Source organism: Mixophyes fleayi, chromosome 3 (assembly GCF_038048845.1).
Source record: "Mixophyes fleayi isolate aMixFle1 chromosome 3, aMixFle1.hap1, whole genome shotgun sequence".
Lineage (NCBI taxonomy): Eukaryota > Metazoa > Chordata > Amphibia > Anura > Limnodynastidae > Mixophyes > Mixophyes fleayi.
In genome coordinates, this window is record NC_134404.1 from 127,774,737 (window position 1) to 127,802,087 (window position 27,351).

Below are 27,351 nucleotides of genomic sequence, written 5' to 3' on the forward strand. Positions count from 1 at the left end.
ACTGGCAAAAAACAGGGCTAATCACATCAGAAACGGACAAAAACAAACGGGGGGGAGAGAGGAAACAGAAAGACAGATAAGGAAAGAAAAAGTAAAACAACAATTTAAAACAAATACACAGCAAAGATCAAGATATGGGAAAAAATAGAGAGAAAAAGGGGAGCAAAATGAAAGAAAAAGAGCAGAAAAATTACAGTATAAGAAAATTAAAACAAATCCTTATCTGTTTCCACGTGCTCTCTTCCACGATTTTGCCAGCCGAGTGACTCAGACCAGGAAGTACAAGATACTATACAAAGCCACAAGACCCTCCCCTCAACCTCATTGGTCGGGTCTACATCCCTGTTAACCCCTTCAGGTAAGTGCAAGCTCGAAGCAACACTGTCACTATTTAGTAGCGTTCGTCTATAGGGGATTCTCTTGTAAATACGTAACAGCTGAATCATCACTTTCTGCTCACGTGCTTTCTACCCAGCAGTTGATCAATCACACTCGATGCTCACATAATTTCTACCCAGCAGTTGATTGCCCAAAACCTGCATAAATACACTCATTTTCATTATTGCAATGCTGGTGTTAGGTTTACCTAAGCTAGCTGCATATTTATCCTGAGATTTGATTGTCTTTTGCTGCTGGATTTCTGTGTTTGAACTTGGCTTTGTTTACTGGACCTTGCTGTTGAATCTCTGTCTGCCCTTGAACTCTGTTTATTGACTTTGCGTACCTCTCCTGTTCTCTGACCTGGCTTGTGTCCTGTTTGTTTTGTTTTGTCTGTGTGTTGCTCCATAGTTGTGAGTCTCTCTGACTCTACCTCAATCTCAACTAATAACAACTATACACTATAGGGGGCATCAGAGTACCAGTGAACAGTGTGGTTTCGGCCACTGCTAATGGTGAAAAACATCCTGTACTTTAGGTTCTGTATAGAGGTTATTGGTTGCAGATTGTGGTGTTCATAACACTTGTGCTTTGAAGACTTGTTTTGTTTGACTATACATCACAATTCTACCTTCTCCATGTTAGGAACCCCAACAGCCAGCAACACAAAACCCGGAGTCTACTCAGAAGTCTGGTTTTCGCTGGAGCCCCTAGTGGTGGGGACAGACTTGACCGCAGACAGCTGAGGGTCGTGAATTGTGTGCTGACTGGGGAGAACCCAGTGATAGAGAAAATAGCAGAGTGAGGTCCAGGCAAGGGTCGAGGCCGGCAGCAGACAGAATATCCAGTACACAAACCGGAGTCAGAGGTCACAGGCAAATCAGCAGCGTAGGAGTCCAGGCAAAAAGGTCAATGGGCACAGGCAATCAAACGAAGTCAGGAAACAGGCAAAAGGTCGGCAACAAGTAATCAATCCAGAAACAGAAACCAGGAACACAGCAGGCTAGTCAGCAGCAAAGCAGGAACTATAACCGGCAGGGAAGGATTGCCCCTCCCTGCCTTAAATACTAACACTGGCCAATAGAAATGCCTGAGGCACAGGAAGGTAAATGGGCCAGCTGGTTACTCTCTAATTTGCGCACGCGCCCGGCTGCCATGGATGCCGGGACGCAGCGCTACACATGAGGAGCGCCCCGACCGTTGCCTTAACAACGGTCGGGGTAAGGCGGAAGTGACGTCCCGGTCGTCATGACGACGGCCGGGACGCCCGGAAGCAGAGGGGAGCGAGTCGCGGCGGTGCCCAGAGCCGCCGCGGCTCATAACACTCCAATAGCTCAACCTCGGCTTTGTTCCTCACTATTCTACCTTCTCCGATCCCATGACTTTAGCTTATTCCTTTACTATTCCTCTTTCTATAATCCTTTCACTTCAGTTTCTACCTCATGACCAGTCTTCTCAGGACTAAGCAGTTTGGCCGGACATGGTGTGTCTCTGATAGCTACCCCAACCAAGTGGTTCTTTCTGGGGATCTACTAGCCCAGTGACAACACTGCAATATAATATATATTACCTTTGAAGCTGCTGTATAAAAGAAAATTAGAGAGCCCTTAAGCTGCAGACTCCAAACAATTATACAAACACTTCTGAGGAAATTGACTGTCCAATGAAGAAATGCATCTAGTAACATTCTATTAGATTTTTACCACAGATAATTTATATTTGTTTTGGACTTTTATTTTTAGCAGCATTGTTCTTTACATTTTTAATATATTTTAATGTTTATTAATAGTTGAGAAGGTCATAGAGCCATGGGAGACACAGCTTGTGGATGCACAGTACATTGGTTACTAAAAGCATAAGCCTAAATCTGCATGATTTGGTCACTTTCTTCCAAGAAATAAAAGTTCCTAAAAGTGTGAATTGGGCATTGTGGAAACACCTGTGGATTGTTTTGGAAAGAATCTCTGGGAGAACTAAGCTTTTTATATTTCAGCCCATGATATTAGATTTGTGATACAGATGATCCTTTTCATATCTGCTCAGAGTCTGTCTGAGACACACAAACAGAATATCAGCTTTATCACCAATGTTGCTCAATCACTTTGAAGATTCAGGAGCCCATTTAGAGTTGAGGGCAATTGGTGGCCAGAACGTACACGTAAAATGTTCTTTTCCTTGGTAATTTGAGGTGCGCGTATATTATGTTAAGATGTGTAACTCAGAATAGTAATTTGGAATGTAGCTGCATTAAGCTAAGTGTAAGGCACATCAAGAAAGACTTTGAGCATATCTTGATGAGGCCAAATACTAGCCATGCCTGTCGTCGTCATCATCATCATCAATCAGAGCTGGCGTTATCATGCTCTAGCCAATCAGAATAAAGCCTTCCTGCTTGGTTACTTGTGAACAGGTCAATTGCTTCTTTGCTCCGTAGTTGCAAGTTGTACATCGTCTACCAGGGTTTTTTATTTTTAACTATTGGATTACTAGGCAAGAAAGAAGGAAAAGAGAAAAAGAAGGAAGAAGCTCACTAAGGATTTAGGCATGAAATAAAGTGGGAAAACATAGGATTGGGTGAGTCTTTTAATATGGCGTGTGTGTGTGTGTGTGTGTTTTTCTTGTTCTTTTCTATATGGCACTACAGGTTACCTGGCAGCAATGGTTATGTGGACACTTGTAGCTCTACAAGCACCAACAAACCCAAGCAATTTATGGCTACCAGGGCTTTCTGGGACCAATAGTGGCACATAATAAAATACTATATCTTTACATTATTACCTAGTGTTGGGATGATCCCTAGTGCTATCATCAGAAGGCTAGTGTCACTCACCAGACTGTGAGTGCTTCTTCCTGTGTGTTTAGGAACCGTGGTCATCCACCATCCTGAGGGTCTGCGCATGCGCAGTCCTTTCAAACCTTCAGTACCTGTTCCTTTTAGTTAATTGGCTGATCAGGTAACACTCCCTATTTAAAGCACCTGTTGTCTATACCTCGTTGCCTGATCTTGGAGTCTCATTCCCCATGAGCCTCTGAAGGTGTTCCTGTGTTTCCTCGTGTATTCAGCTCACCTGATTCCTGTGGTTTCCAGACCACTTCAACTCTCCTGTGGTTTCCAGACCACTTCAACTCTCCTGTATTTCATCGTGACTGTATTAGCTGCCTCCGTGCACTACAGTTATCAGCTCACTTCAACTCTCCTGTGTTTCATCGTGACTGTATTAGCTGATTCCTATCCGCTGCCTCCGTGCACTACAGTTATCAGCTCACTTCAACTCTCCTGTGTTTCATCGTGACTGTATTAGCTGATTCCTATCTGCTACCTCCGTGCACTACAGTTATCAGCTCACTTCAACTCTCCTGTGTTTCATCGTGACTGTATTAGCTGATTCCTATCCGCTGCCTCCGTGCACTACAGTTATCAGCTCACTTCAACTCTCCTGTGTTTCATCGTGACTGCATTAGCTGATTCCTATCCGCTGCCTCCGTGCACTACAGTTATCAGCTCACTTCAACTCTCCTGTGTTACATCGAGACTGCACCAGCTGATTCCTATCCGCTGCCTCCGTGCTTAACAGTTCCAGCTCATATCTACTCTCCCGTGTTTCATCGTGACTGCACCTGCTGATTCCTATCCGCTACCTCCGTGTACCTGCAGTGTCCTGCTTGCTGCTACCCTTCAGTTCTACTCGTGTCTGCAGCCAGCTGATCCGCTCTCCGTGCTTCTACAGTGTTCCTGCCTGTGTCAACTCGCCTGTCTGCATTGGATCAACGTTCCGCTGCTGTCCTCTACTTGGATACCACTTCTACTCTTCAGTGATCTCCCGGTGACCAGTCCTATATACTACGGCTTCCTGAGTATTGTTCCATCGTTGCTGGTCTACCTACCTGTGCGCTGCACCTACTTGGATACCGCTTCCATTTCCCTGGGACTTCGCATCCTGCCGGCCTCCTGCCGCTCAGGTATCTCTGCACTCCCTTCTGACAGCCTGCTCTTCTGAACCACGGTATGCATACTTATCATTGAGTGTGCTCGTGTATTGCATACCTTTCTGGACTGAGTTGTTCTTCTCTGAAGTTGCCTATCCACTGAGACTATTGCCATCATTTGACTGTGTTACCTTTTAGTCTGGATAGTTCCTGAGACTTTGTATATTTGTGCAGTGCTGCTCTGTTATTACTACTTTGTGCATATCATCGTGGGATCAAGTTCAGTGTGCCCGTGTATACTCTGCATTACATTTATCTCCCCGTGCTCCTCCTCACATATATATTTCAGTGGTACAACTTGCTAGAGGCAGACCACTGATTCCTGTTTCAGTATCCTTCCATATAGCAGTGGTACAACTTGCTAACGCAGACCACTGACTTCCCGGATACCTTCACCTGGATTCCGTTCCCTCACCTAGACAGCGGTACAACTTGCTAAACGCAGACCGCTGACTTCCATCACCTCCTCGTTGCTTCTGGACATTCCTCCTCACTATAGCAGTGGTACAACTTGCTACCGCAGACCACTGACTACCCTCACGTTTCCTTTGTCCATTCAGTTCCTCGTGTACTACTACCTATATATTACCAGTGCTGCTAGTCATAGACTTTCCACGAGCATTCTCTACCATCTGCTGTCTCCTGTTCCGTGATCATCCCGCTACCAGAGTACCATATTGCCATCTATACTGCTCTGGTAAGTCCATCACCTGGTGATCCCTGGGTAAAGACTCCTAGTGCCCGTGACAGCTAGTTTTTCCTTGGGGTGCTAGCTCATGATGACCAGGCTTAAGCTGAGTACCAATGTGACAGGGATACTCCATGCTGTGGCTTGCTCTCTTATAGTGGAACCAGCAGAGTCTATCATAGTCTGGTGCTGTTCATGGATTTAGCAGAGTGACCTCATGTTGTTAATTCCCCATTAGCGGTAACCAGCCCAGGATGTGAGCACTGGTGCTCAGTTCATTTTGTTTGGTAGAGGGGCATGCACGCTATTTTTTCATGTTTAATTAATTTTTTATGTTCTTTTCTACTTTTAACACTGCAAAGGTCTGTCCTGATGATCATCATTATAAAAACATATTTTGCACCAGTGCTAAGCACCTGCATCAGATATGCTTGGAAATAGGCAAATCTGTAAATGTGACCTACACATTTCCTCTGCTGTTTGTAAGCTGTCTTGCTGTGTCTGTCATTGTTCCACTTTATTGGCTTTATTAAGGAAAGCAAAGTGAACACAATATGTGTTTTTGTAAAGTGGACTGAAACTACCTGCAAGTACACTCATATTCAAGTACAAGCGAATCTCAAAAAATGTTTCTAGTTGAATTTGAGTATAAGTGCGCTCTGCCTATACGGCACTTGCCGTATGTAGACAGACACAAACCCTATGCATTGTGCAGGATACGCACAATGCATTTATATATATATATATATATATATATATATATATATAAAGTCCCATCAGAAGCACAGTTGAAAAAATATTGTAAAATACATGAACACCTGTTAAAAATATAATCATACATAAAATGCATTGAGAAGTTTGTTTTTTCTTAATTTTTTTTACCATAAAATACATTTATCATGATGCTCTTAATGCCTACTGCACATAAAATGCATTTTCACAGTTGTTTATAATTGCAAACACAAGTTCTAGCCTACATTATCAACCAGCACTTGCACCTGTAGCTGGTGCAAGTGATATGGCTAAAAACCTTGTACCTGAGAGGTGCCCAGAGCTTAAATTAGACGGATGTGCGTGTGCTCGGCCTTGGCACGCCCTTAATGAACTTTGCCTATGTGCATACGCCCCTTCCCTTCCCCGTTCCACCCTTGAAACAGGAGACTGTCAGAAGTGTCCTTTGCATTGGAAGATGAATTGCATGCACTTGTGTTCACTGACGTAAGTAATGATCACATGCAGAGCATCAGTACGTTTCGAGATATATACGTTCCTTAATGAATCAGGCCTAATATGTGGAAGACCTATAGCAAAGCGTATATTGGAAGGGTGCCTTGTGGTGAACCAGCTCTGCATGTGCACAAATATAAAGGTATATGAAGAAAGATTTGAACAGGTATTTCACATACTCATTATGCTTTATTTTTGTTTTTATTATAATCTTTATTTATTGAGGTGATAACAAGCAAATGTAACTAGTACATTAAGACAATCAGTGACAAAAATGTTTAACAATCAACTTCACAATTTTCCATATATAAGTGAAAAAAGAACAATAGGGGAGCCAGAAAAAGAGAGGAGAAAGTGGGAAGGAAGAGAAAGGAGGAAGGGGAGGATGGAAGGGGCATGATGGGTCTTCAGGACTTCCCAGGATTAGCTAGATGCTCCCTGATCGTGAAGTGGGTGGTGGTTTTGGCAGGATTGACATCCTGCCTACTGAACCCAGTCAGAATGGCCCTGGAGAAAAAGCCAAAATGAAGTACACACGATGACTGACCTGCAGGTGGGCGTTTCCTTGCATTCAGTAAATTGCTTTGGGCTCAAAATCGAGAGATCACCAATAGCCATGTAAAGGTCAGGTCACCGGAACCATTCAACCATGCTCGGTGGTTGACCTCCAGTGGACTGGAATTACAGCCAATACTGCATTGCTCAAATGCCTGATTAATTAATTTTTATATTGAGATATCGAAGTCAGAGACATTCAATAACCAAAACTCAGGGCTATCCAATACTAGAATTCCTAGGATTTCTGCTGAGATCTGGCAGACCTGACTCCAGAAAGGGATCCGCACCAGGCAGTCCCACCAAACATGCAGGGGAATTCCTGGCCCCAAACCGTACCTCCAGCAGGATCTTGAGACTACTGGGAACATTTTACTAAGCTGGGACAGGCAGCGGTACCACTTTGAGAGGCCCTTGAACCACGTCTTCACCACAGAAAGACTACTGGAACTAGCCATGGTGAATATGAAGCCATTTGTCCATGATTGATTCTCATCAGCCCTTCCCAGGTCCTTGTCCCAAGATCTGGCGTACCCCGGAAAGAAGTCAGATGAATTGACAATAAGATTGTTGTAAATGGTAGAAATCATGTGTTTTGGTGGCTAAGACGCACAGCATAGCCGCTCAAAGCTTGTTAAATGTCTCCCACCCGGGCCCGGTTAGCAGCAGTGTGCAAGTAGTGTCTGGTTTGGAGATATAACCAAAAATCAGAAGAACATAAGTCCAATTATTCCTGCAGGACCAGAAAGGCACAAATATGACCATCTGACATCCGCTGATCGTTCCTGACCACTGCCCCGTCAGACCACCACCTGAAGTGTAGCCCCAGAAGGAAGTCCAGGTTCAAGGGCAGAGGAGTGAGTGGGGATATTGGGGTTAAGATATATTCTAGTTTGCGTAGTCTAGCCCAACACTGGAGAGTAGGCCGAATGGTAGGATGGAAAGAGTGAAGGAGTTTGGGTAGCCAGGGGAATACAATGAGGAGGAATCCCATTGAGTGGCCTTCAATCCTGACCCACTGTTTAGATTCTGAAGCTCTCTACTCCAGCACCCGGTTAAGAAGCATCGCCTAATGGTATTTTGAGAATAAGGGCAGCTGTAGGCCCCCTGCGCTTTCCGCCTGTATAGAACATTGTGTTTAAATCTAGGGGGCTTCCCAGCCCACATACTCATTATGTTATTAGAATTAAATGTTCTTTACTTATAATAATAACAATGATTTAATTTTTGGTCATGTTCAAATCAGTATATTACACCACCTCAAATTCATTCATTTGTGTTAAATTATTTTTCTCCCTCTTTTACATCATCATGCCAGAGCAAAATCTCTAAAAACATATTTGGCTTTAGAAATGTAAATCCTGGTAAGGAATTATTCACTTATATCTAAAAGATGTTTCATGATAAAACATACATGTAATTTTCCTCTTTATAATTACAAAATTTAGGCAACTTAAAATTCAACAGCTGTGATTAGCTTCATCCTGGAGCCGTTATTTATTCTCACCCCTTTTTCCTGTCTGCCTCTTGTTGCTGTTTTATCATTATGTATTTCAATCAAATATTAAAAAAGAAAGAAGGGCATCACAATGCAACATAAAAGTGTACTCAATTAATCTTTGAATAGATAGAGATGGCCATGGTAGTTGACCCTCTGCATTACTTAATAAAAATGATTATTTTTTTGGAAAACCAAGAGCCAAAAAGCAAATTATGAAAATGATAAGGATAACTACACCAATTTCCACATTTTGTGTTTGGTGAGCTGCTGTAGATGGGCGGATAGATGGTGCATAGGATGGAGCATAGGATGTTGGCCAAGGGAAATCTTGATAATTTTCTTGAACTCTCAACCTTTGGCCTATTTGGAGTTGTGCTGATTGTGGCTTAATGACGTGTCCTCTTATGTCAGTGTCCACTGCTTTCCATCGACATACTTTCTCCTTACAAGCCTCACAATGTTCCTTATCATGAGGTCCCTCTATGTCATCACTGTAAACCACAGGTGGTAAGATTACATTTCCACTATTCTTCCTATAGACCATGCTCTGGATTTTGCTGACCAGATTGCTGATGACCCGTTTACTGTTCTCTTCAGTAATCTCTGCTTTTTCCAACACAGCAAAGTTACACCTCTTACATTCTTGCCTATAGATCCTCATTCTAACCGTGCCACGTCTAGAATGCTTGTCCCACCTTATCAGGAACAGAATATGTACCTGTGCTGAGTTCCACCACCGTGAACACCTTGAGCACTGGAACCTGAAATATAACAGGGGTTATGTTTTATTAAACATGTTAGAATGTTTTCCATCGAATTCCATTGTGTTTACAATAGTGGATCATAAACCTTAATGACCAAAGATTCTTTTTAATCTCATGACCAAAACAAGCAACTGTGCTATGTGCTGATTAAACAGAGAACCTTTTTGCTAGCAATAAATGTACATTGCTTGCTTCTGTGACAGATATTTTATTCTTTACATTTTAAGTAAATATAGTTTTATTCTGATTGTTAGGATTTAATAGGAAAAATACTAAAAAAAAGTAGTTTTTTTAGGTTATATCCAAATTTTCACTCAATTAGAGCACCTCAGGAATACATTATAATATCAATTTGATTAAGATACTAAATATACATATACTATACTAATATATATGGAGCAGTATAGTATAGTATGTGCGAGTGTGATTTCAACTAATCTCATTTTTGTCTTACAGCTTTAATTTTGGTTTATAACTTTGATTATTTGTAGAAGGGTTGGTAAAGCAATATCATAGCATAGTAGGTTTAAGGATTCTGGAATCAATAAAGCAGTTGATATTACTTTCAGAGTGCAATGGTACACTTGTCACAGAAATGCGCCACAGTCTAATGCCACTGCAGGCTCTGAGCCTTAGCCGGGGCTGGTGCATGCACAGTGAAGCCCGGTTTTGGGCAGCACTGCACATGCACTGGTCCCACTTATACTCAGAAAAGCATAGCAGGGGCTTCAGGAGGGGGTGGACTGGCATATCCTAGCCCTCCACCAAATTTTGCTATGTGGCCTTGTAATACCTTTGTCCGCCCCTGACCACAGGCTTTTTATACATCAGGTCTCCCCACTAGCACAAATTTTATTTTGGATTTATTTATCTAATTATACATTAATAAAAGATGTTTACTTTATACATTGTAGCAATTCCACTGCAAGTATGATTTCAACAATTTAATTTAGAACTGTCTCCTTATCAGTTATGAATTTGCTAATTTCCACTATAATTAAGTTTTATTTTTACATATTATAGGGAAAAACAATCAGAATCAACTTAACGTGTCAATAAGGGTCATTTACAAACAGCACAAGTTTTGAAATGTTTTTCATTAAATGTACGAGTGTACCTATTTGTCCAAGTACATGTTAGTACAGTACAACTTCACATTCTTTGGAAACACCCCCATAAAATTAATTTGGTCCAAGCTTTGCAAGGTAGAGAAAGCTCTGGAAAATGTGCAGGGTGGAAACAGTAAAAATGTCATACATCCTGTACCTCCTTTACAATTTAGATTTTTAGGTAACATCCCGACATAGTATTTATTTTGTTTCACTTTTGTGTGTTTACAAGCTTTTTATTACATCGGTCAGAGTGCTTACAAATGAAATGCGCTGTAGAAGTGGTGTGGATGGTTTAGTGAAACCTCCTATTATTCTGCAATGTTTTTGGTGCTTATTAAACTGCCAAATTTACTTACGACCACGGCACTCAATAAAAACACTGTTTTTCGAATCACCACATTAACACCACTGTCTACATGTTAAAAACACAAAGAGTGAAATTTATCAAGCAACAGTTTAACAAACCACAGAAAAAAGATGCCAGAAAAAAAGTGGTGGTTGTTAGAGGCGAGATAGCTGAAGCATCATGCAGTTTGAGCTATCTGGCCATTCAGAACATGAGAGGAGGCATATGCTTATTAATTATGATAACAATCAGTATTTGATTATGGGGGCGAATAATCAATAAATATCTTATGGGGAAAATTATTTTATGAATATTTTAAAGACAAATTAGTGTATGAGTTGTCGAAGTTGTATAATTGGATGAACGAAAGTATATTGGGTAATATTGTTTTACCGTGCGATTGCAATCAGAACGCCACTTAACACGTGGCACGGCGCGATCGCACAATAAAATACGCACACATACACTCACACTCCCACTCCCACATTCATCTATTTATATATTACATATTTATAATGGTTCCATTCCACAGTGATTTATGAGCAGACGGTATTTAGTTTATAGTTATATATATATTAAGGTTATATGTACACTTTAGTGATATTTAAGGTTCAGGTTACAGGAAACAAGTCATGTTTAGTATCATTTAAATCTGCACATTACCATCTCTCATCCTGCAATCAATAGTTATGGAAGATAAAAGATTGAATGATCAAAATGGCATTGTGTTTTAAGTTGTTTAGACTGGTTTGGGTCAGTTTCCTTGAGAAGCACATGTTTTCAGCTGTTGGGGAAGTTGATCACCTCTTCCTAAAGAAATCCTTTGAACTGACCTATGACCTGCATTACACTGGACTGTCCTGAATCCTGAACCAATGGAAACATGCCATGACATCATCAGTAGTTTTTTCTATACTGAAACTGGATACTATCAAGCTATTTTATCAGCTATGGCTCGCTCTCTTTCTCTCTCTGAACCTGGCTACATGTGAGCATGACTGTGTTCCATGGACCTCTGTGAAGCTCTATAAGGAAAATGTAATGTATTCTGTGTTTTATACTTTCCTGCTTTATTTTAAACATCTTTAATGTGTAACAATGGCTTGCTGTAAAATCCTGCTATATTTTGCAATTAAATACATTGTGCGTTGGAACCACACAAATCGCATTGGACAATGCTTTATTGGTAAGCGATAAAATTACTTTAATAGAGTATATAAAGATTTTAACATTATGTTATGATAAGGTGTCCCCCATTTTATTTTATAATTATATAATGGGGGCAAAACGATTTGATAACAGGGGCAATAATAATGTATTTGACTGAGGCAACACTTATTATTTCATGACGTGAGCACTATTTATAACACACATTTGTGGAACTACAAGTGCCAAAATGCACATGGGTGCAAGTTCATGCTGGAACTTGTAGTGCCAGAAGTGTACACTGTAAATGGTAACCACATCATGAAATAATAATTATTAATTATCAACTTTTGCTATGGCTCTAGGTGCAGTGGCAAGCTGGGCTTGGGGGGCAGAGAGGCATCTGTCCCCCGGGCTTGTCCCATAGTGGGCTACCTTAGGTTGGGCCACTGGGCCACCTGCATTATTTTGCTCTAAAATGTTCCTAATAGACTGCTGAGTCTAGTCTTGGCTCCCAGGCTAAAATTTGCGAGTACTCCCCTGTCTATATGGCTCCAAACTTGAAAACACATGACCTGATTCTTGGCTTGAGACCTTTAATGTAAATAGGACTGTTTACTCTGTGTAGGTCTATTTGTTGTTTTAATAATAACTTAGCTGCAAATTGTCGATCATTTTTCTGGACTGAATAGAACAATTCCTCCTATCTTGTGTATAAGATGGCAATTTCACTCAATATTTTTATTCACCTTTCTTTATAACTTAATATTTATTGAATCAGAGTCCAGCTGGAGCGTCCTGTGTGTGACTTAATTATATGCTTATGATTATCAACAAAGTGTCCTTGGAAATGATTTTACAATATAGTTTTGAATTGTCTTAAGGCCATTACAGTTACACTGTAGATACTTTTTTTTGGCTTACAGTAGCATGATTGTATTTAGACTAACTCATGAAGTTCTATTTTAAAACTACAGATTTTAGGAACGCAGCTGGTGTTAGGGTCCCCTGTCACATCATAATCAGACGATAAAGCACATATGGAAGAATAAGTCTGGGTCACCTGATAAACAAATATTTACATCTTCCTTGTAGTGATCTGTAAGTCACACTGACAGGACGAGGCCTTCTAAAAGCAAAACCAGTCTTAAATTGTATACCTTGTAGGAATGTAGTTTAAGGATATGTACTATTAAGTTTTATCAAATTAAATATAGTTCTCTAAATTACATCATATATAACAGAACAGAATTTTTGCAAATATGGCAAAATAGCATAGAAAGATTATTGTTGTTTACCATGTAATATTTCCAAGTACTATGTGTAATAAAGAGATTAACACACTATACCGATGAAAGCACAACAGGCAAAGGGTCTGATTCATTAAGGAATGTAAATTCCAATACATGCTGTATATTGCGTAAAATTGCACTGTGCATGTTTAGAACCCGGGCTAGAACATCCAATTCATCTACGAGCACAAAAGATACTTAAGACAGCTTACTATTTTACGGGTGGAATGGGGAGGGGAAAGGGCATATGCACATAATCAATGTACAGTAATGGCGTGCTAAGCTCGAGTGCACGCAGCAGTACCCGATTCAAGCTTTGGACTTCTCAAAGGTAAATGTTTATCTGTCGTATCACTTGCACCAGCTACAGGGCAGGTGTAAGTGCTGAGTGATATGATGTCAGTCACATATCCATGTTAAACCATACTTGCCAACTCTCCCGGATTGTCCGGGAGACTCCCACATTTTGCGAGAGTCTCCCGGACGAGTGTGGCAATCTCCCTGATAGGAAGGGGGAAAAATTTAGTTTAAACGCCGCGATTCACCCGGAATCACGGCGTTTAGCCCCGCCCCCACTGTAAAATGACGCGATTTGCGTCATTCCGTCACGGGGGCGGGGCCAAAATGACGCGATTTCGCAGCCCCGCCCCCTGCACGCCCACGTCCCAGCCGGCATCTCCCGGAAACAGAAAAAAAAATGTTGGCAAGTATGTGTTAAACCATGTATGTATAGTAGACATTAATAACATCCTAATAAATGTATTCTGTGCGTTCTGCTGGGACTTAATATTCCACATATATATCGTGCAGTGTCTTGTCTGTCTAAGGAGTGCGTACCTAGAACCGTATTCAACAAAACACCTTTTTGAATACGGACGTGTGTATGCCCGTAATACTTGCATTTTAAAAAAAACACAATTTACATTAGTTGTGCACACCTTAATGAATCCGGCCCAAAGGGTGTAAATAAAATCTCAGCTGATTTATAGATTACATGGGTTTTTGATGATAAACATTTAAGAGACATCATGGAAACATTATTTTTAAATGTATAAAATGCTCTTTTCCATGTAAGGCCATTATTGGAGTCTTACCTTGCAAAGGTGCATTGTGTGTACTGCAAATACCCCTGCTGTGGCTGAAGGTTTTCCTCCATACAAAAGCTCCACACACGAGGGACTCCTTGATCATCCAACTCATTTTGAAACATGTTTTTCCATGTATACTCGTCCATCTTCAGCAGCTGCTCAGTGTATGTCTTCCTGAAAACACACAGCCCTTAAGACACTTTGAAGAAATGAAACTGAAACTAAGAGAATTGGTTTCCTGAAACCAACAACATTAGCAAATGCATCCTGTTTATTTTCTTCCTCACCAGAAACCCTTTGTTAAGCCATGTAATATTAAACTATCATGAAAATTGTATTAAACACTTTTCTTTAAATGAACCTTATTGCTTCTTAACCTGAAAATGTGTCTGTATTGGTCGTATTTCTCTGTTTACCAGACATTAATGCAGCCTGAATGTCATCATACTGCTCAGTATTAGCCCCATTGCTCAGGGCCAGATTAACAATTAACAATGCAGCCCCAGGCCTCTCCACAGAAATAGGTCCAGGCCAGCCAAGAGTAAAAAAAAATGGTGAGGGGGTTTTAGAGCGTTGTACGGGGCAGTGAGGCTTCCCTGGTTGCCAGGGGGGCGGTCCCATCATTAGAGAGCAACAGGCAGCCAATCGCAAGGCTGCCTGTTGCTGAGTGGGGTGGTTTCTGCGCCTACAGAGGCTTTGTGTGACTTGTTCTGTACAAACTTCCACCCAGTCCCAGACGGAAGTCAGTGGGGCTCAACACAACAGGTAGGAACATTAGGGGATATGTGACAACACGATCAATAGGGGATATGTGAAAATATAATATGCATGTGTGAATGGCCCGTGTGTATTAGCATAGGCATCAGTTCCTTTTCTTACAACAAAATTACCAACGTTTTCAATGGAGATTATACCCTGGTGCCACTGCCAGGTAACTGTGTTTGATTATATGTATTGTGAAGTATGCTCAGATGTATTAACACTTGAAGAAAGAATAGTTATATATAACAATTCTTAAACATTACCATTTGTCCATTTGAGGTGTTAGTAGATATGAAAATTACCAAAAAACTGAAAATCACATTCGCACATGTTAAATATGATTTTTTGTTAAGGCCTCATAAGGCCTTTGTTCAGCCATTTTATTGTAACTTGCATAGAAATATTATTTGCTAGAAGAGATTATTCATTTTTCTGTTAACTTGCAGTTTTGCAATACGTGAGCCTATGGCCTTGAAGTTGAACTAATAGGGAACACCTGAAGAATGTAACCAGTTATGAAAACAATAATGAGCTTCATATCCAGCTGGTAGTATGGGAACTGTATCCATGGTGTTGCACATAACATATCTCCAACTCCCCTTGAGATAAGAAATAATAGGCTCATCTGTCCTTAGAAGGGGGAGAAAAGTAAACACCTCAAGAATACGTGAGAAAGTTAATCAGTAGCGCTTCTCATAAACTAGTGGTATAAACTATTGTATGCATATGACGTAGGATTCATTTATTCAGTAGCCTATAAAAACCTGTATCTTTGTATCAATAAACTAGAGAATATTCCTTGTATACAGAACTTGGTCTGTGTCAATTCTCTCCAGCTGATTGAAGCGCTTCCAGATATACTTGACACCACAGGCAGACTTGGGTCAGAATTTTAGATCTAACAACTTGGAGGTCGCCACAGAGATTCGCTGTCCAGCAGGCTACAAGACAGACAACGGAGGTTTCCCAGCACATTGAACCCCAACATCCGCGGTCAGTAGATTTCTACTCGTTGGTCTTCCTAGTCTGGGTCACCTCATGTCTGTCTGAGGCACCTGACACGCGAATTTGTGAGTCTCAAGTATCATCTGATTAATATAATACAGTATTAACCCAATTTGTTTACTGTAATTGTATTGTTGATTAGATTTTTGAAAGATGATTGAATTTTGAGTGCATGTGTTTGTACCTATGTATGATGTATAAAGCATAAAAGTCACATAAGACATTGATCAAAGAAGCATGTAATGGAATAGAGGGATTTAGAGAGTTATTGTTTTGAACATTGAGTGAACATTTTAGACACCATCCCCAGAGGTATATCAAAGAAGGGAGATTCTGTAATCTGCCCAAATTGTGTAAGAGAGATTTCCAAAAGACCTTCGTCCCAGATACTGTCAAAGAAGCTATTTAGCACGGACATCCAGTACAAGGAGTCCACAGAACGGGACGTCCAGTGCAAGGACAACCCACAGAAACTAGATAAGAGTCCCGATTTGGACTCAACAGAATACTGTCAATACGAGTAATATAGATAGTAAACAAATGACAGCAGCTCCCTCATAGATATGATGCACAAAGACTTAAGGAAATGGGGGAGTAGAAGGTCTGCAGGGAATTTTTCAAGAAAGCGGGGATAGCCAAAGATATGTGTGGATGGAGAAACAAAGGTGTTGCAAGTGGTAATGTGACAAGAACAAAGGGGTATTGAGATCAAACCCCAAGAGATTGTTTGAGGTGGCACAGGAAAGTTAAGAGATCTGAAAAGTCGAAATATATGTGGATATGCTAAATGCATCGGAAGCTGAATAATGAATCAAGTAGGTTGTATATTATAAATGTATGTTTGATCCTGTGCAGCTGAATAAGTGAAATGTGCCCCTCCCTTATTCTGTGTAAATGATTTCAGTGTGTTGAGATAAGAAGCACACTGTTTTTTGTTTTTTGACAATGTATGTAAAATTGAAAAAATGTGTCCGGAGTGCTGATTGATGATAACATGTTGAAGCTAACTTGTATTTAGTGTAATGCTGGGACTTGTAGTTCCACAGCAGTAGGCTGGAAGATGTCAGTTAAGTTTTCTTTCTCTGTATGTGAGTTTTGTCTCCGTCTTACTGCGTGTGAGAGAGATCCGTGATAATTCACATTGTTTGTTCTCTGTCTTAGTGCTCTATAAGGGAGATGTTTGATTTACTTTAAATCACAATGTTTGTCTGTCTTGTCCGTTTTTTACAAGAGACATGTTTCAAGGTTGAAAAAGTTGTACATTCATTGCTTAATGATAAGCTTTTAAAAAGATACAAAAGAAGTTTTAAAATGTTTGGTCCGATTGCACGGACAAGATTGTAAATAATGTACATTATCACTATAAGTACTAGTGTCAGAACAAAGCTGGCTGGGATCCAACAAGCCGTTTCTGTATTTGAACAAAATAATTTTGTTTCTGAAGTTCAGAAATATAGCTTTCTCTTTAATGAAGTTGAGAATTGTGGGAGTGAGCTTACATGCTGTTTTTATCTGTGTTAAAATGGCGCTGATGAATGTTCTCAGAAATCAGGAGGGTTTGTTATGCCTTTAAAGAAATGTTACGAGATAAAATGTCGTCTGTGAGCGAGACTTAAGTGAATATATTTTTACTTTGAACACGAAAATCACAGAATCTAGAAATATGTGTGAATATTTGGTCACGGGAGAGAGATTTTGTTGAGAAAATGTTGAATGATTTACAGACACAATGTATTGTGTCTAACGAGAGTACTCTGATTTATGAGACAGTGCTGCTTTTAAAATGGTTGAATACTTGGAACCAAGATTCCAGATTGAATGTTTCTAAACCCGGAAATTTAATTAGTGTCATTTAAAAGGGCTGTACTAAGAGATGATAAGAAAGGAGTGGCTTTGAACACTCGCCCAGGTCTCGTCACTTTGACATTCTCTATTTGTGAAATTAGGGACTGCCCCTTTGAGGAAATCAAGGCATGGAACGCATAGCGTCACAGTTAAGCTTTTAGCAGCTGTTCACTGGTTACCTGATAACAGTATACACGCATGTTACAGTTACAGTAATTCCTAGTAAATAAATGTTAATCTCTATGCAAAAGTTTTTTTTATTCACAGGTCTCCAGCTGCAAAGACCCATTAGGCAATCCAGATTGCATTGATTTAACTTCCAATGCACTATCTTTGCACCACAACAAACATAAGTATAAACTAATGAAGGATTTAAATAACGTAAACTCTTCTGAGTAATGATTACCTTGTTTTGGAAAGAGATATTAGAGTTTATGTGCTATTCGCATAGCAAATGCATGAACTAGGTGGTTTTTCTGTATGTGCAGAAAGCAAAAGGTTTTTATTTGTATCCTCATTACAGTTTTGAGTAAATCAGTGTTTGTAAAGACATTTACTGCCCTTATTTACTGTGCTATAATTGTCATATACTGTAAATAATTCTTTTTATTGTGGGTATGGTAATGCATTGATGGGAATTCTATATTTTTACAGAAATGAAAAAGATTTAAGACTTTAAGAGCAATTGTATGTGCTCCTGCATTAGCACTTCTGGATCATAGCAAGCCATTTATACTCTCCTCTGAGCAGAACCAAATGTTTAACCAATTTTAAGCTGAAATAACTTCAGCGCCAGCACTGGCTTTGCCAGATTATGACAAGCCTTTCACATTATTTTGTTATGAAGTCAGTGCACATGTACAAGGAGTACTGACACAAATACATGGTCGCAAGCTAATGTCACTTGCATACTACTCTGCTTTAGTGCTTGAAAAGAGTATAGATATTGTGCTAGGACACCCAGTTACCTTAACGGTATCGTACGTTGTGACAGAAACCAAGCACAAGCAAAACATTTGTTACCGGCCAGATTTACTAAGTATGAAGATATACAGCACAAAGGACATTCCCTCCTATTGTGAAATGAGTGACATATAACACTTGCCGAGCGCACTGTGTATTTTCTTCCTCCCTTTCCTTTTTTATTAGAAGACAAAAAAAAAAAAAAAAGGAAGCACAAGAGGCCCCAGAGCCTCTCATGTTCACAGATATATGTTAAGACCTTCAGACAAGGGGAATCTGAGTAAACTGTATTTTAAGTTTTTTAAAGGTCCAAGGGAGACCAGAGAGGGGAGTTCATTGATATTAGCAGGAGGAATATAGATTGCACGTTATTTTCCTTTGCTGTGCGCTGTAGATGTGTACTAGACTAGAAAGGAAAGCCAAGTTTGGAAGAACCAGACTCAGGCCCATAGTAATGTATAGATCATTATACATAATTAGAAAATTCTAATATGAAAGTTTAACCCAACCAAATAAAGAAAAGAGCAACCCATGACTACAGGGGTTTACACCCAATGCAGGAATGTGTTTGTGAGTATTGTGGCCCAACACATTATTATATACACTAATAGAACTGATGATGTGGCTTATTAACAGGTTATTTAAGCTAAGTGTTTCTCTTCCAGAAGAATTAAAGTTACCACATCTGTCTTAACCGTTGTACTGTACACTCCATCTAATGAGTGTAAACTTTGTGGAACTCAGAAACCAAGAACCTTTTCCTTGGATTCCACATGCTCCTTACTGAAGCCTATCCTAATGAAGTAGCACTGCTTACTCCCAGTAACGTTACACTTAAGCAGTGCACAATGTTGAATCCTGCTGCCTTATTGCAGCAAGTTTCAAAAGATGGGAGAAGTACCTGTATATATTGGGGTTACCCTAGGGATTTGGGGGAATTCCATTCCAGCTTGAACAGAAAGAAAGGAAAAAAAAAATGCAAACAAAATTTTTCTGAACATGATTGCATAGAACTAATGAAACAAGAATCTCTGGTTTTATCTCACATTAAAGATAAACCATTACCAGATGCAGACATCACTCTTTTTGTAGATGGTTCACACTATCACATAGATCCTGTCCCGTATACAGGGTGTGCTGTAACCACACACACAGAAATAGTGATTCAACAGACTCTACCGAGTCACATGTCAGCACAAGAAGCTGAACTAAAGGCCCTGACACTTGCATGCATATATGAAAAAGGACAAAGAGTAAATATTTACACTGATTCAAGTTATGCATTTGTAATTGCGCATGATTATGGCCCTGTATGGAAAAGTAGGGACCTTATGGGTTCAGCAAGCAAACCAGTCAATATGATGAACATACCAGGGCACTGTTCACTGCATTCCAGCTGTCCTCCAAACAGTGATGAAGGTGAAGACACACACAGAGATACTACCCCCGAAGCTAAGTGAAATAGACCAGGCCGCACGAGAAGCCGCCATAGCCCCAGTACCCCAAGGGGAGTCTATTTACATGGTGACCCCCTGACCCCTGTTTGACCAGAGCACACTCCAACTTATGGAAAGACAAGCAACAGAAAATAAGAAAAAGACTTGGGCAATACATGGAGCACTAGAAGTGCAAGGAGTGGTGTAAAGGTCAGCGTTTGTGTCTGCCAAAAGTAGTTTATCCCATTATGGCCAATATAGCACACGAGAAAGTGCATCTGGGAAAAGATGCTATGGTTGTACTCACTAGCAGCTTATGGATAGTACCAGGGTTCGCCCAAGCAGCACAGTCGTTAGTGGCAGAATGCCTAGTCTGTGCACAAAGTAACCCGAGTAAGTCTGTCCTATGGAAAAGCACACCCCAGACATAATATCCCTATAAGAGGATACAGATAGACTTTATAACTTCCCAAATGCTCGGGCTTTGAGAATGTGCTTGTCTGTGTCAACTTCTTTAGTCACTGGCTGGAGACATGGCTGTATAGAAAAGCAAATGCTAAAGCATTAGCCAAGAAAATTGCGAATGAGGTAATCTGATGATATGGTGTACCAGAGGTCATTGTAAGTGACAGAGGGATACACTTTACGGGGCAAGGATTCCAGAAACTATCACACCCCCTACAGATCCCAAAGTTCAGGATGTATGGAGCGCCTTAATGGTACACTGAAATTGAAAATGCAGAAAATAATGGCTGAAACAGGTCTGCCATGGATCTCATGTTTACCTGCACTCAGTAAAAAATACTGCTAGGAAAGACACAGGTTTAACACCATATGAGATATTGTTTGGCACAGCAAACAGAACAGGCTGTTATTTTCCATAGCAACTACACCATGTATATAGTGATTTGTTGAATTATGTTGCCTTATTATAGAAACAACTAACTGAAATACATGGTCAAATATTCTCCTCCATTGCAAACCCTAATTTTGATACAGGTACCCATAAACTGCACCCTGGGGGGCTGGGTGGTCGTGAGAAAGCACATCAGGAGAAGTCTTGAACCCAGATACAAGGGTCCTTATCAAGTCCTGTTGACGACTCCCATGGCAGTGAAAGTACAGGAAAGAGACACCTGGATTCACGCATAACACTGCAAAGTCTTCAAATCAGGGGAGTCTTGTTCTGATAAATAGAAATGACTGTCTCATTGTATTGATATGTCTTGCCAGAATAATTGTGACTGAAGTAGGGATTAAGGCCTCCCTAACCCAGTATGAAACAGACAGTTAAGTGACATATTGCCTATGCCACTGTGAGAAACATATGGGAAGGAGTGCTCAACAATTTGCACTCATAGTAGAGTAAACTCTGAAAATGTCTTTGTGCAGATGCATAACCTCATTGGTAAAGTTGTCAGTAATGATTCATGTTGGATATTGGAAATATTGGCATTAGTAGCAAATGGTTTTGCAATCCTGTTGATCGTATAGGTGATAATGAAACTAAATATATGGCTGATTAAGAAGTTACTGACACTTGATTGTTGTCTCTCCAAAAAGGGAACCACTGAAAATCCCGAACCTCTGATGATCACAGAAATTACTTCTGAAACCTGACCAGACTATGAGTGTCATGAATTATTTGGACTAGCAAAGCCAAAGAACTGCAGAGTTTGCAACAAGAAACTACTAAAGATTGAACAAAGGACATGCAAGGACTGCAGAACTACTATAGACTCATTAACTACCTACTAAGAAACCATCTTTTAAGAAACCATCTTCTAAGAAACCATCTTTTCTAGACATGGACATTTGCCAAAATGCATCTCCTCATAAATCAAGTTAGGACAGGGAGGATCACAGGCTTATTAGTGGGGGATGAGTTGACAGATTCCTAAGGGGACCAACTCTATGCATGTGGCCTCCTACATGTGTATAAGTACCTGCTTATTAAGAATGTGGTTCTATAGATAGGATTAGGTAGGTAGGAGGAGAAAGGGTCGAAAATTGAATAAAAGATGGGAAATGTTAAATATGATTTTTTGTTAAGGCCTCATAAGGCCTTTGTTCAGCCATTTTATTGTAACTTGCATAGAAATATTATTTGCTAGAAGAGATTATTCATTTTTCTGTTAACTTGCAGTTTTGCAATACGTGAGCCTATGGCCTTGAAGTTGAACTAATAGGGAACACCTGAAGAATGTAACCAGTTATGAAAACAATAATGAGCTTCATATCCAGCTGGTAGTATGGGAACTGTATCCATGGTGTTGCACATAACATATCTCCAACTCCCCTTGAGATAAGAAATAATAGGCTCATCTGTCCTTAGAAGGGGGAGAAAAGTAAACACCTCAAGAATACGTGAGAAAGTTAATCAGTAGCGCTTCTCATAAACTAGTGGTATAAACTATTGTATGCATATGACGTAGGATTCATTTATTCAGTAGCCTATAAAAACCTGTATCTTTGTATCAATAAACTAGAGAATATTCCTTGTATACAGAACTTGGTCTGTGTCAATTCTCTCCAGCTGATTGAAGCGCTTCCAGATATACTTGACACCACAGGCAGACTTGGGTCAGAATTTTAGATCTAACACACACATTACCTGCAATAGTGTTTGTATCAATAAAAATCATTGTTTGTATGTTTGTCTTCAATGGTTAATAAAATGACATAACTTTACCTCTCAACTGTAGTAAATTCATCAGGATAGTCCTGATTTTAGGGGACTATACTGATCAGCCAAGAGCTTGTCCCGGCATGAGAGGCAGCTGGGACGTATTTCCACTCCTCACTTTACATACATGCTGTTTGAACCAATTAGTGCTGTACTCTTTATATAAGGAAGGATGGGAGGGAGATGTAGGTGACTGGAGGGAAGTGGAAGCTATGCCCTCCATGGTGCTGGCCACGTCCACACACAGCTGGCCACAACTCCGGTGGGACGGCACTTCTCACAACATGCCCTTAATAATTTTCAGCCCCAGACCCACGTTGCCCTTAATCTGGCCCTGCCGGTGCTGAGTGTATAAAGACACAGGATCATTTACAAAGTACAGGAGCTGCAGCATCCTAAATTGTCGTTATGAAAGACTTTGCCCCTCTCTTTGTGTGCATGTAGGCAAGCACTACAATCCCTGTCTTTTTGTGCAAGAGTACAGATGAAGACATGTCTGCATATTATTATACAGGAGAACAGCATCAAGTTTGTAACCAGTAAATGGCTTAGAAATCCCACTGTAGAATTACATAAAAATAGGAAGGCTGTAAATATTTATTTCACAAATAAAAACAGTTTTCATACTTGATGTTTTTTAGTCATTGAAAGGATTTACATTACTCTATTTTTATTTTTTCTCAGATCAATTTTAAAAGACAACTAAATTTAAAAACTGGAACGTTCATAAATAATGCATGTAGATAACATTAACTGTCCTTCCTCATCTGACTTTTCACTGCTGCTCTGATAAAGATATGTCACAACCTCCCATAATAATAAGCCCTTATACTGTTAAAAAGTGCTATTACAGTCATGGCCAAATGTTTTGAGAATGACACAAATATTGGTTTTCACAAAGTTTGCAGCTCCAGTGTTTTTAGACCTTTTTGTCAGATGTTGCTATGGTATACTGAAGTAAAATTACAAATTTCATAAGTGTCAAAGGCTTTTATTGACAATTACATTACAAGTTTTTGCAAAGAGTCAATATTTGCAGTGTTGACCCTTCTTTTTGAAAACTTCTGCAATTCGCTCTAGCATGTTGTCAATCAACTTCTGGGCCACATACTGATTGATGGCCACCCATTCTTGACTAATCAATCAATGCTTGAGTTTGTCAGAATTTGTGGGTTTTTGTTTGTCCACTTGACTCTTGAGGATTAACCACAAGTTCTCAATGGGATTAAGTTTTGGGGACTTCCAGGCCATGGACCCAAAATTTCGATGTTTTGATCCCCGAGCCACTTAGTTATCACTTTTGCCTTATGGCAAGTTGCTCCATCATGCTGGAAAAGGCATTATTCGTCACCAAACTGTTCTTGGATGGTTGGGAGAATTTGTTCTTAGAGGTTGTTTTGGTACCATTCTTTATTCATGGTGGTGCTCTTAGGCAAAATTGTGAGTGAGCACACTCTGTTGGCTGAGAAGCAACCCCACACATGGATGGTCAAAGGATACTTTATTGTTGCTATGACACAGAACTGATGGTAGCGCTCACCTTTCCTTCTCCTGACAAGCGTTTTTCCAGATGCCCCAACAATCTGAAAGGGGATTCATCAGAGAAAATGACTTTCCCCCAGTCCTCAGCAGTCCAATCCCTGTACCTTTTGCAGAATATCAGTCTGTCCCTGATGTTTTTCATGGAGAGAAGTGGCTTCTTTGCTGGCATTTTTGACACCAGGCCATCCTCCAAAAGTCTTTGCCTCACTGTGCGTGCAGATGCACTCACACCTGTCTGATGCCATTCCTGAGCAAGCTTTACACTGGTGGTGCCCCGATCCCGCAGCTGAATCAACTTTAGGCGACTGTCCTGGCGCTTGCTGAATGTTCTTGGGCACCCTGAAGCCTTTTTAACAACTATCGAACCTCTCTACTTGAAGTTCTTGATGATCCGATAAATGGTTGATGTATGCGCAATCTTAATAGCAGCAATATCCTTGCCTGTAAAACCCTTTTTGTGCAAAGCAATGATGACTGCACATGTTTCCTTGCAGGTAACCATGGTTAACAAAGGAAGAACAATGATTTCAAGCACCACCCTACTTTTAAAGCTTCCAGTCTGTTATTCTAACTCAATCAGCATGACAGAGTGATCTCCAGCCTTGTCCTCATCAACACTCTCACTTGTGTTAATGAGAGAATCACTGACCTGATGTTAGCTGGTCCTTTTGTGGCAGGGCTGAAATGCAGTGGAAATGTTGTTTTTGGGCTAAAGTTCATTGTCGTGGCAAAAGATGGACTTTGAAATTAATTGCAGTTCATCTGATCAATCTTCATGACATTCTGGAGTGTATGCAAATTGTCATCATAAAAACTGAGGCAGCAGACTTTGTGAAAAATAATATTTGTGTCATTCTCAAAACTTTTAGCCATGACTGCATAGTGCGTAAGTCCAATTGCATAACTCAAAGAATTTTGCATTCTCAAACAAGGTACTCCTTGATGATGACCTATAATAACAGCAAGCTGTATGTTATTGTAAGGATTAATTTACATAGTTCAATTTTCACACAGCTGAAACCCACTGAACATAATGGCATTGTTGCCAGTGCTTTGAAAGAGTTTCCAGTTAACCCAGTTACACTTGGATTTACCTTTTTCCGCAGGTACATTCAAATATGTTTCATAATATCTAAACTAGGTGGCTCTTGTTGTAGTACAAACCCCATCATGACTTGTTTATTGAATTTGGTTAATGTTATATTTTAATTTTTAAATAATGCAGCAAATGTTATCTTCTAATGCCCAACAACTAGGAAATAAACAATACATATTACCTGCTATACAGAATAAGGGTAACTATTCTAATTGGTCAATATTGAAAAATAAGAACTTTTCCAGGAACAAAAAAATGTCTGAGAATTAGGGACAGTTGGAAACTATATCATGGGAGTTCATTAGATTCAGATATAAAAATGTGCTATAGAAGCGAATAAACGTGCTTCTAAAGGTGCTCTAAAGCATATGTGTTTCTACAGTTTTAAAGGGACAAGAAAATTAATAGGATATTAATAATTCATCAATGAATGCAAAAGCTCACATATTAATACTAGTAAAATAAGCCTCTACCAATTAAAGTAAACTTAATACATTTTTAATTCCACAAATTAACATTAAACCCCCATATCAGTGCAAGTTCTTTAAGCTTCTCAGGTATATCAATTATCCCAAATTAATGTTACGTTGCCATAAAATAATGTAATTTACTGGACCAGTACTATCATTAGGAGAATGAAAGCGCCACAATTCTGGGGCACCTAAAACAATCAATGAGTGACATCATGTCACTCACTGATTGTTTTTAATTTTCACTGCAGCACTCGCACACTGACTGCCAGCCTCTCTGTGGAATAAAATATTCCCTCATTTGCTGGAAAATGGGGAAGGAGTGCTTCATTATTTAAATTAACTTGAGTATATCCATATATCTTGTGCTGTGATGCTGCATCTCCTTGTCAATCACAGGCTGGGGGTGCATAACATTCATGTAGACACTGAGAAATTAGATTATAGAAGTCATTTACAAATGTGTATTGTGCCTTTAAGATTGCTTCAAATATAATGTATAAGTCTTAAGAAAAATAAGGAGTATATTATATGATCCTAGAAATATGTAGACGGTGCTTAGGAGTGAAAGATAAGTGAATGAAGAGTATGGGCCCCAATTATTTTAGACATAGGATGCCATGTGTTGTATCTCTTTGCATGCTTTCAAAGTGCTATAAGAATGTTTATTCTCTATTGTAATAAACAGAATAGTTACTTGAAATGCAACAAGAGGGTGTGTGTTTCGTTTCTGTTCTCTGGCCATAACTGCATGCAGTAAAGATTTTCCTTTGATTGTGTATATGAGACAACTTCAATCCACTGGTAGAAGACTTTGGATTTGACATTTGTTTGGAGGTCTCACCGAGATGGTCAGCGTACAGTGACCCACAGAGCGACAGCTGGATCAGAGAGGGATACAGATGTATAAATCCATGTGATGAGTAATTTTTTTGCTCGGCCTCTGTATCTTTCTACAGTCCTGCCTAGTCTGTGTGTTGCTGTGCCTCAACCATGCAAGCCAATGAGAGGAAAACTTTTCATTTGTTTTGTATAAGGTAGGTTTTGCATATTATCTGTTGTTCTTTGAAAACTGGATGGTCAAAGTTTAATGTCAATGCATTGAAACCCATAAGGTACACAATTTTATAAGGAATTTGATCCTTTGGGACTCAGGTACGTGTCCAGTTTGTATTAATTGTTGTTTCAAGTCATAAGGTATTTTGACTAGGTCATAAGGTATTTTAACCATGGGTAGTAACAATAGTACAGGAATGCCTATGGGCATAATGGAATATATCCATGGCAAGGAGTTTTGTGTAGAAAATGGTGAATTGTTTAAAAAGTTTGGTTTGACCAAAGATGGTAGTTTTAATCCAGTTAAGATACAACATATGATAAAGAGTATGTCAAAATATATTGATAAACATAGCTTAAGAGAAAAGCTGAAGTTCATTTATGAACATGAATGTGCTGAGATGGC

At 39.8% G+C, this 27,351-nt stretch overlaps 1 protein-coding gene and 1 long non-coding RNA gene across 2 annotated transcripts; one reads left to right on the forward strand and one right to left on the reverse strand.

The window, feature by feature from the left end:
* Window positions 1-6,449: 6,449 nt before the first annotated feature.
* LOC142143999 (receptor-transporting protein 3-like) lies at window positions 6,450-14,295 on the reverse strand. Its single transcript, XM_075202328.1, has 2 exons — window positions 14,091-14,295; window positions 6,450-9,097 (listed from the first exon to the last, which is right to left on the reverse strand). Exons 1-2 carry the CDS (start codon window positions 14,228-14,230, stop codon window positions 8,512-8,514), a joined length of 726 nt encoding a protein of 241 aa, XP_075058429.1. The 5' UTR covers window positions 14,231-14,295; the 3' UTR covers window positions 6,450-8,511.
* An 885-nt stretch (window positions 14,296-15,180) lies between these two features.
* Window positions 15,181-22,606, forward strand: LOC142144000 (uncharacterized). Its single transcript, XR_012689628.1, has 2 exons — window positions 15,181-19,229; window positions 21,095-22,606. It is a non-coding gene; the product is annotated as an uncharacterized LOC142144000 (long non-coding RNA).
* The last annotated feature ends 4,745 nt before the right edge of the window (window positions 22,607-27,351 follow it).

Coding starts and splice junctions, on each gene's coding strand:
- LOC142143999 (XM_075202328.1), bottom strand. CDS start 14,230: ATGGACGAGTATACATGGAAAAACATGTTTCAAAATGAGTTGGATGAT. Junction 9,098..14,090: donor ACACAATGCACCTTTGCAAG/GTAAGACTCCAA, acceptor GTTATATTTCAG/GTTCCAGTGCTCAAGGTGTT.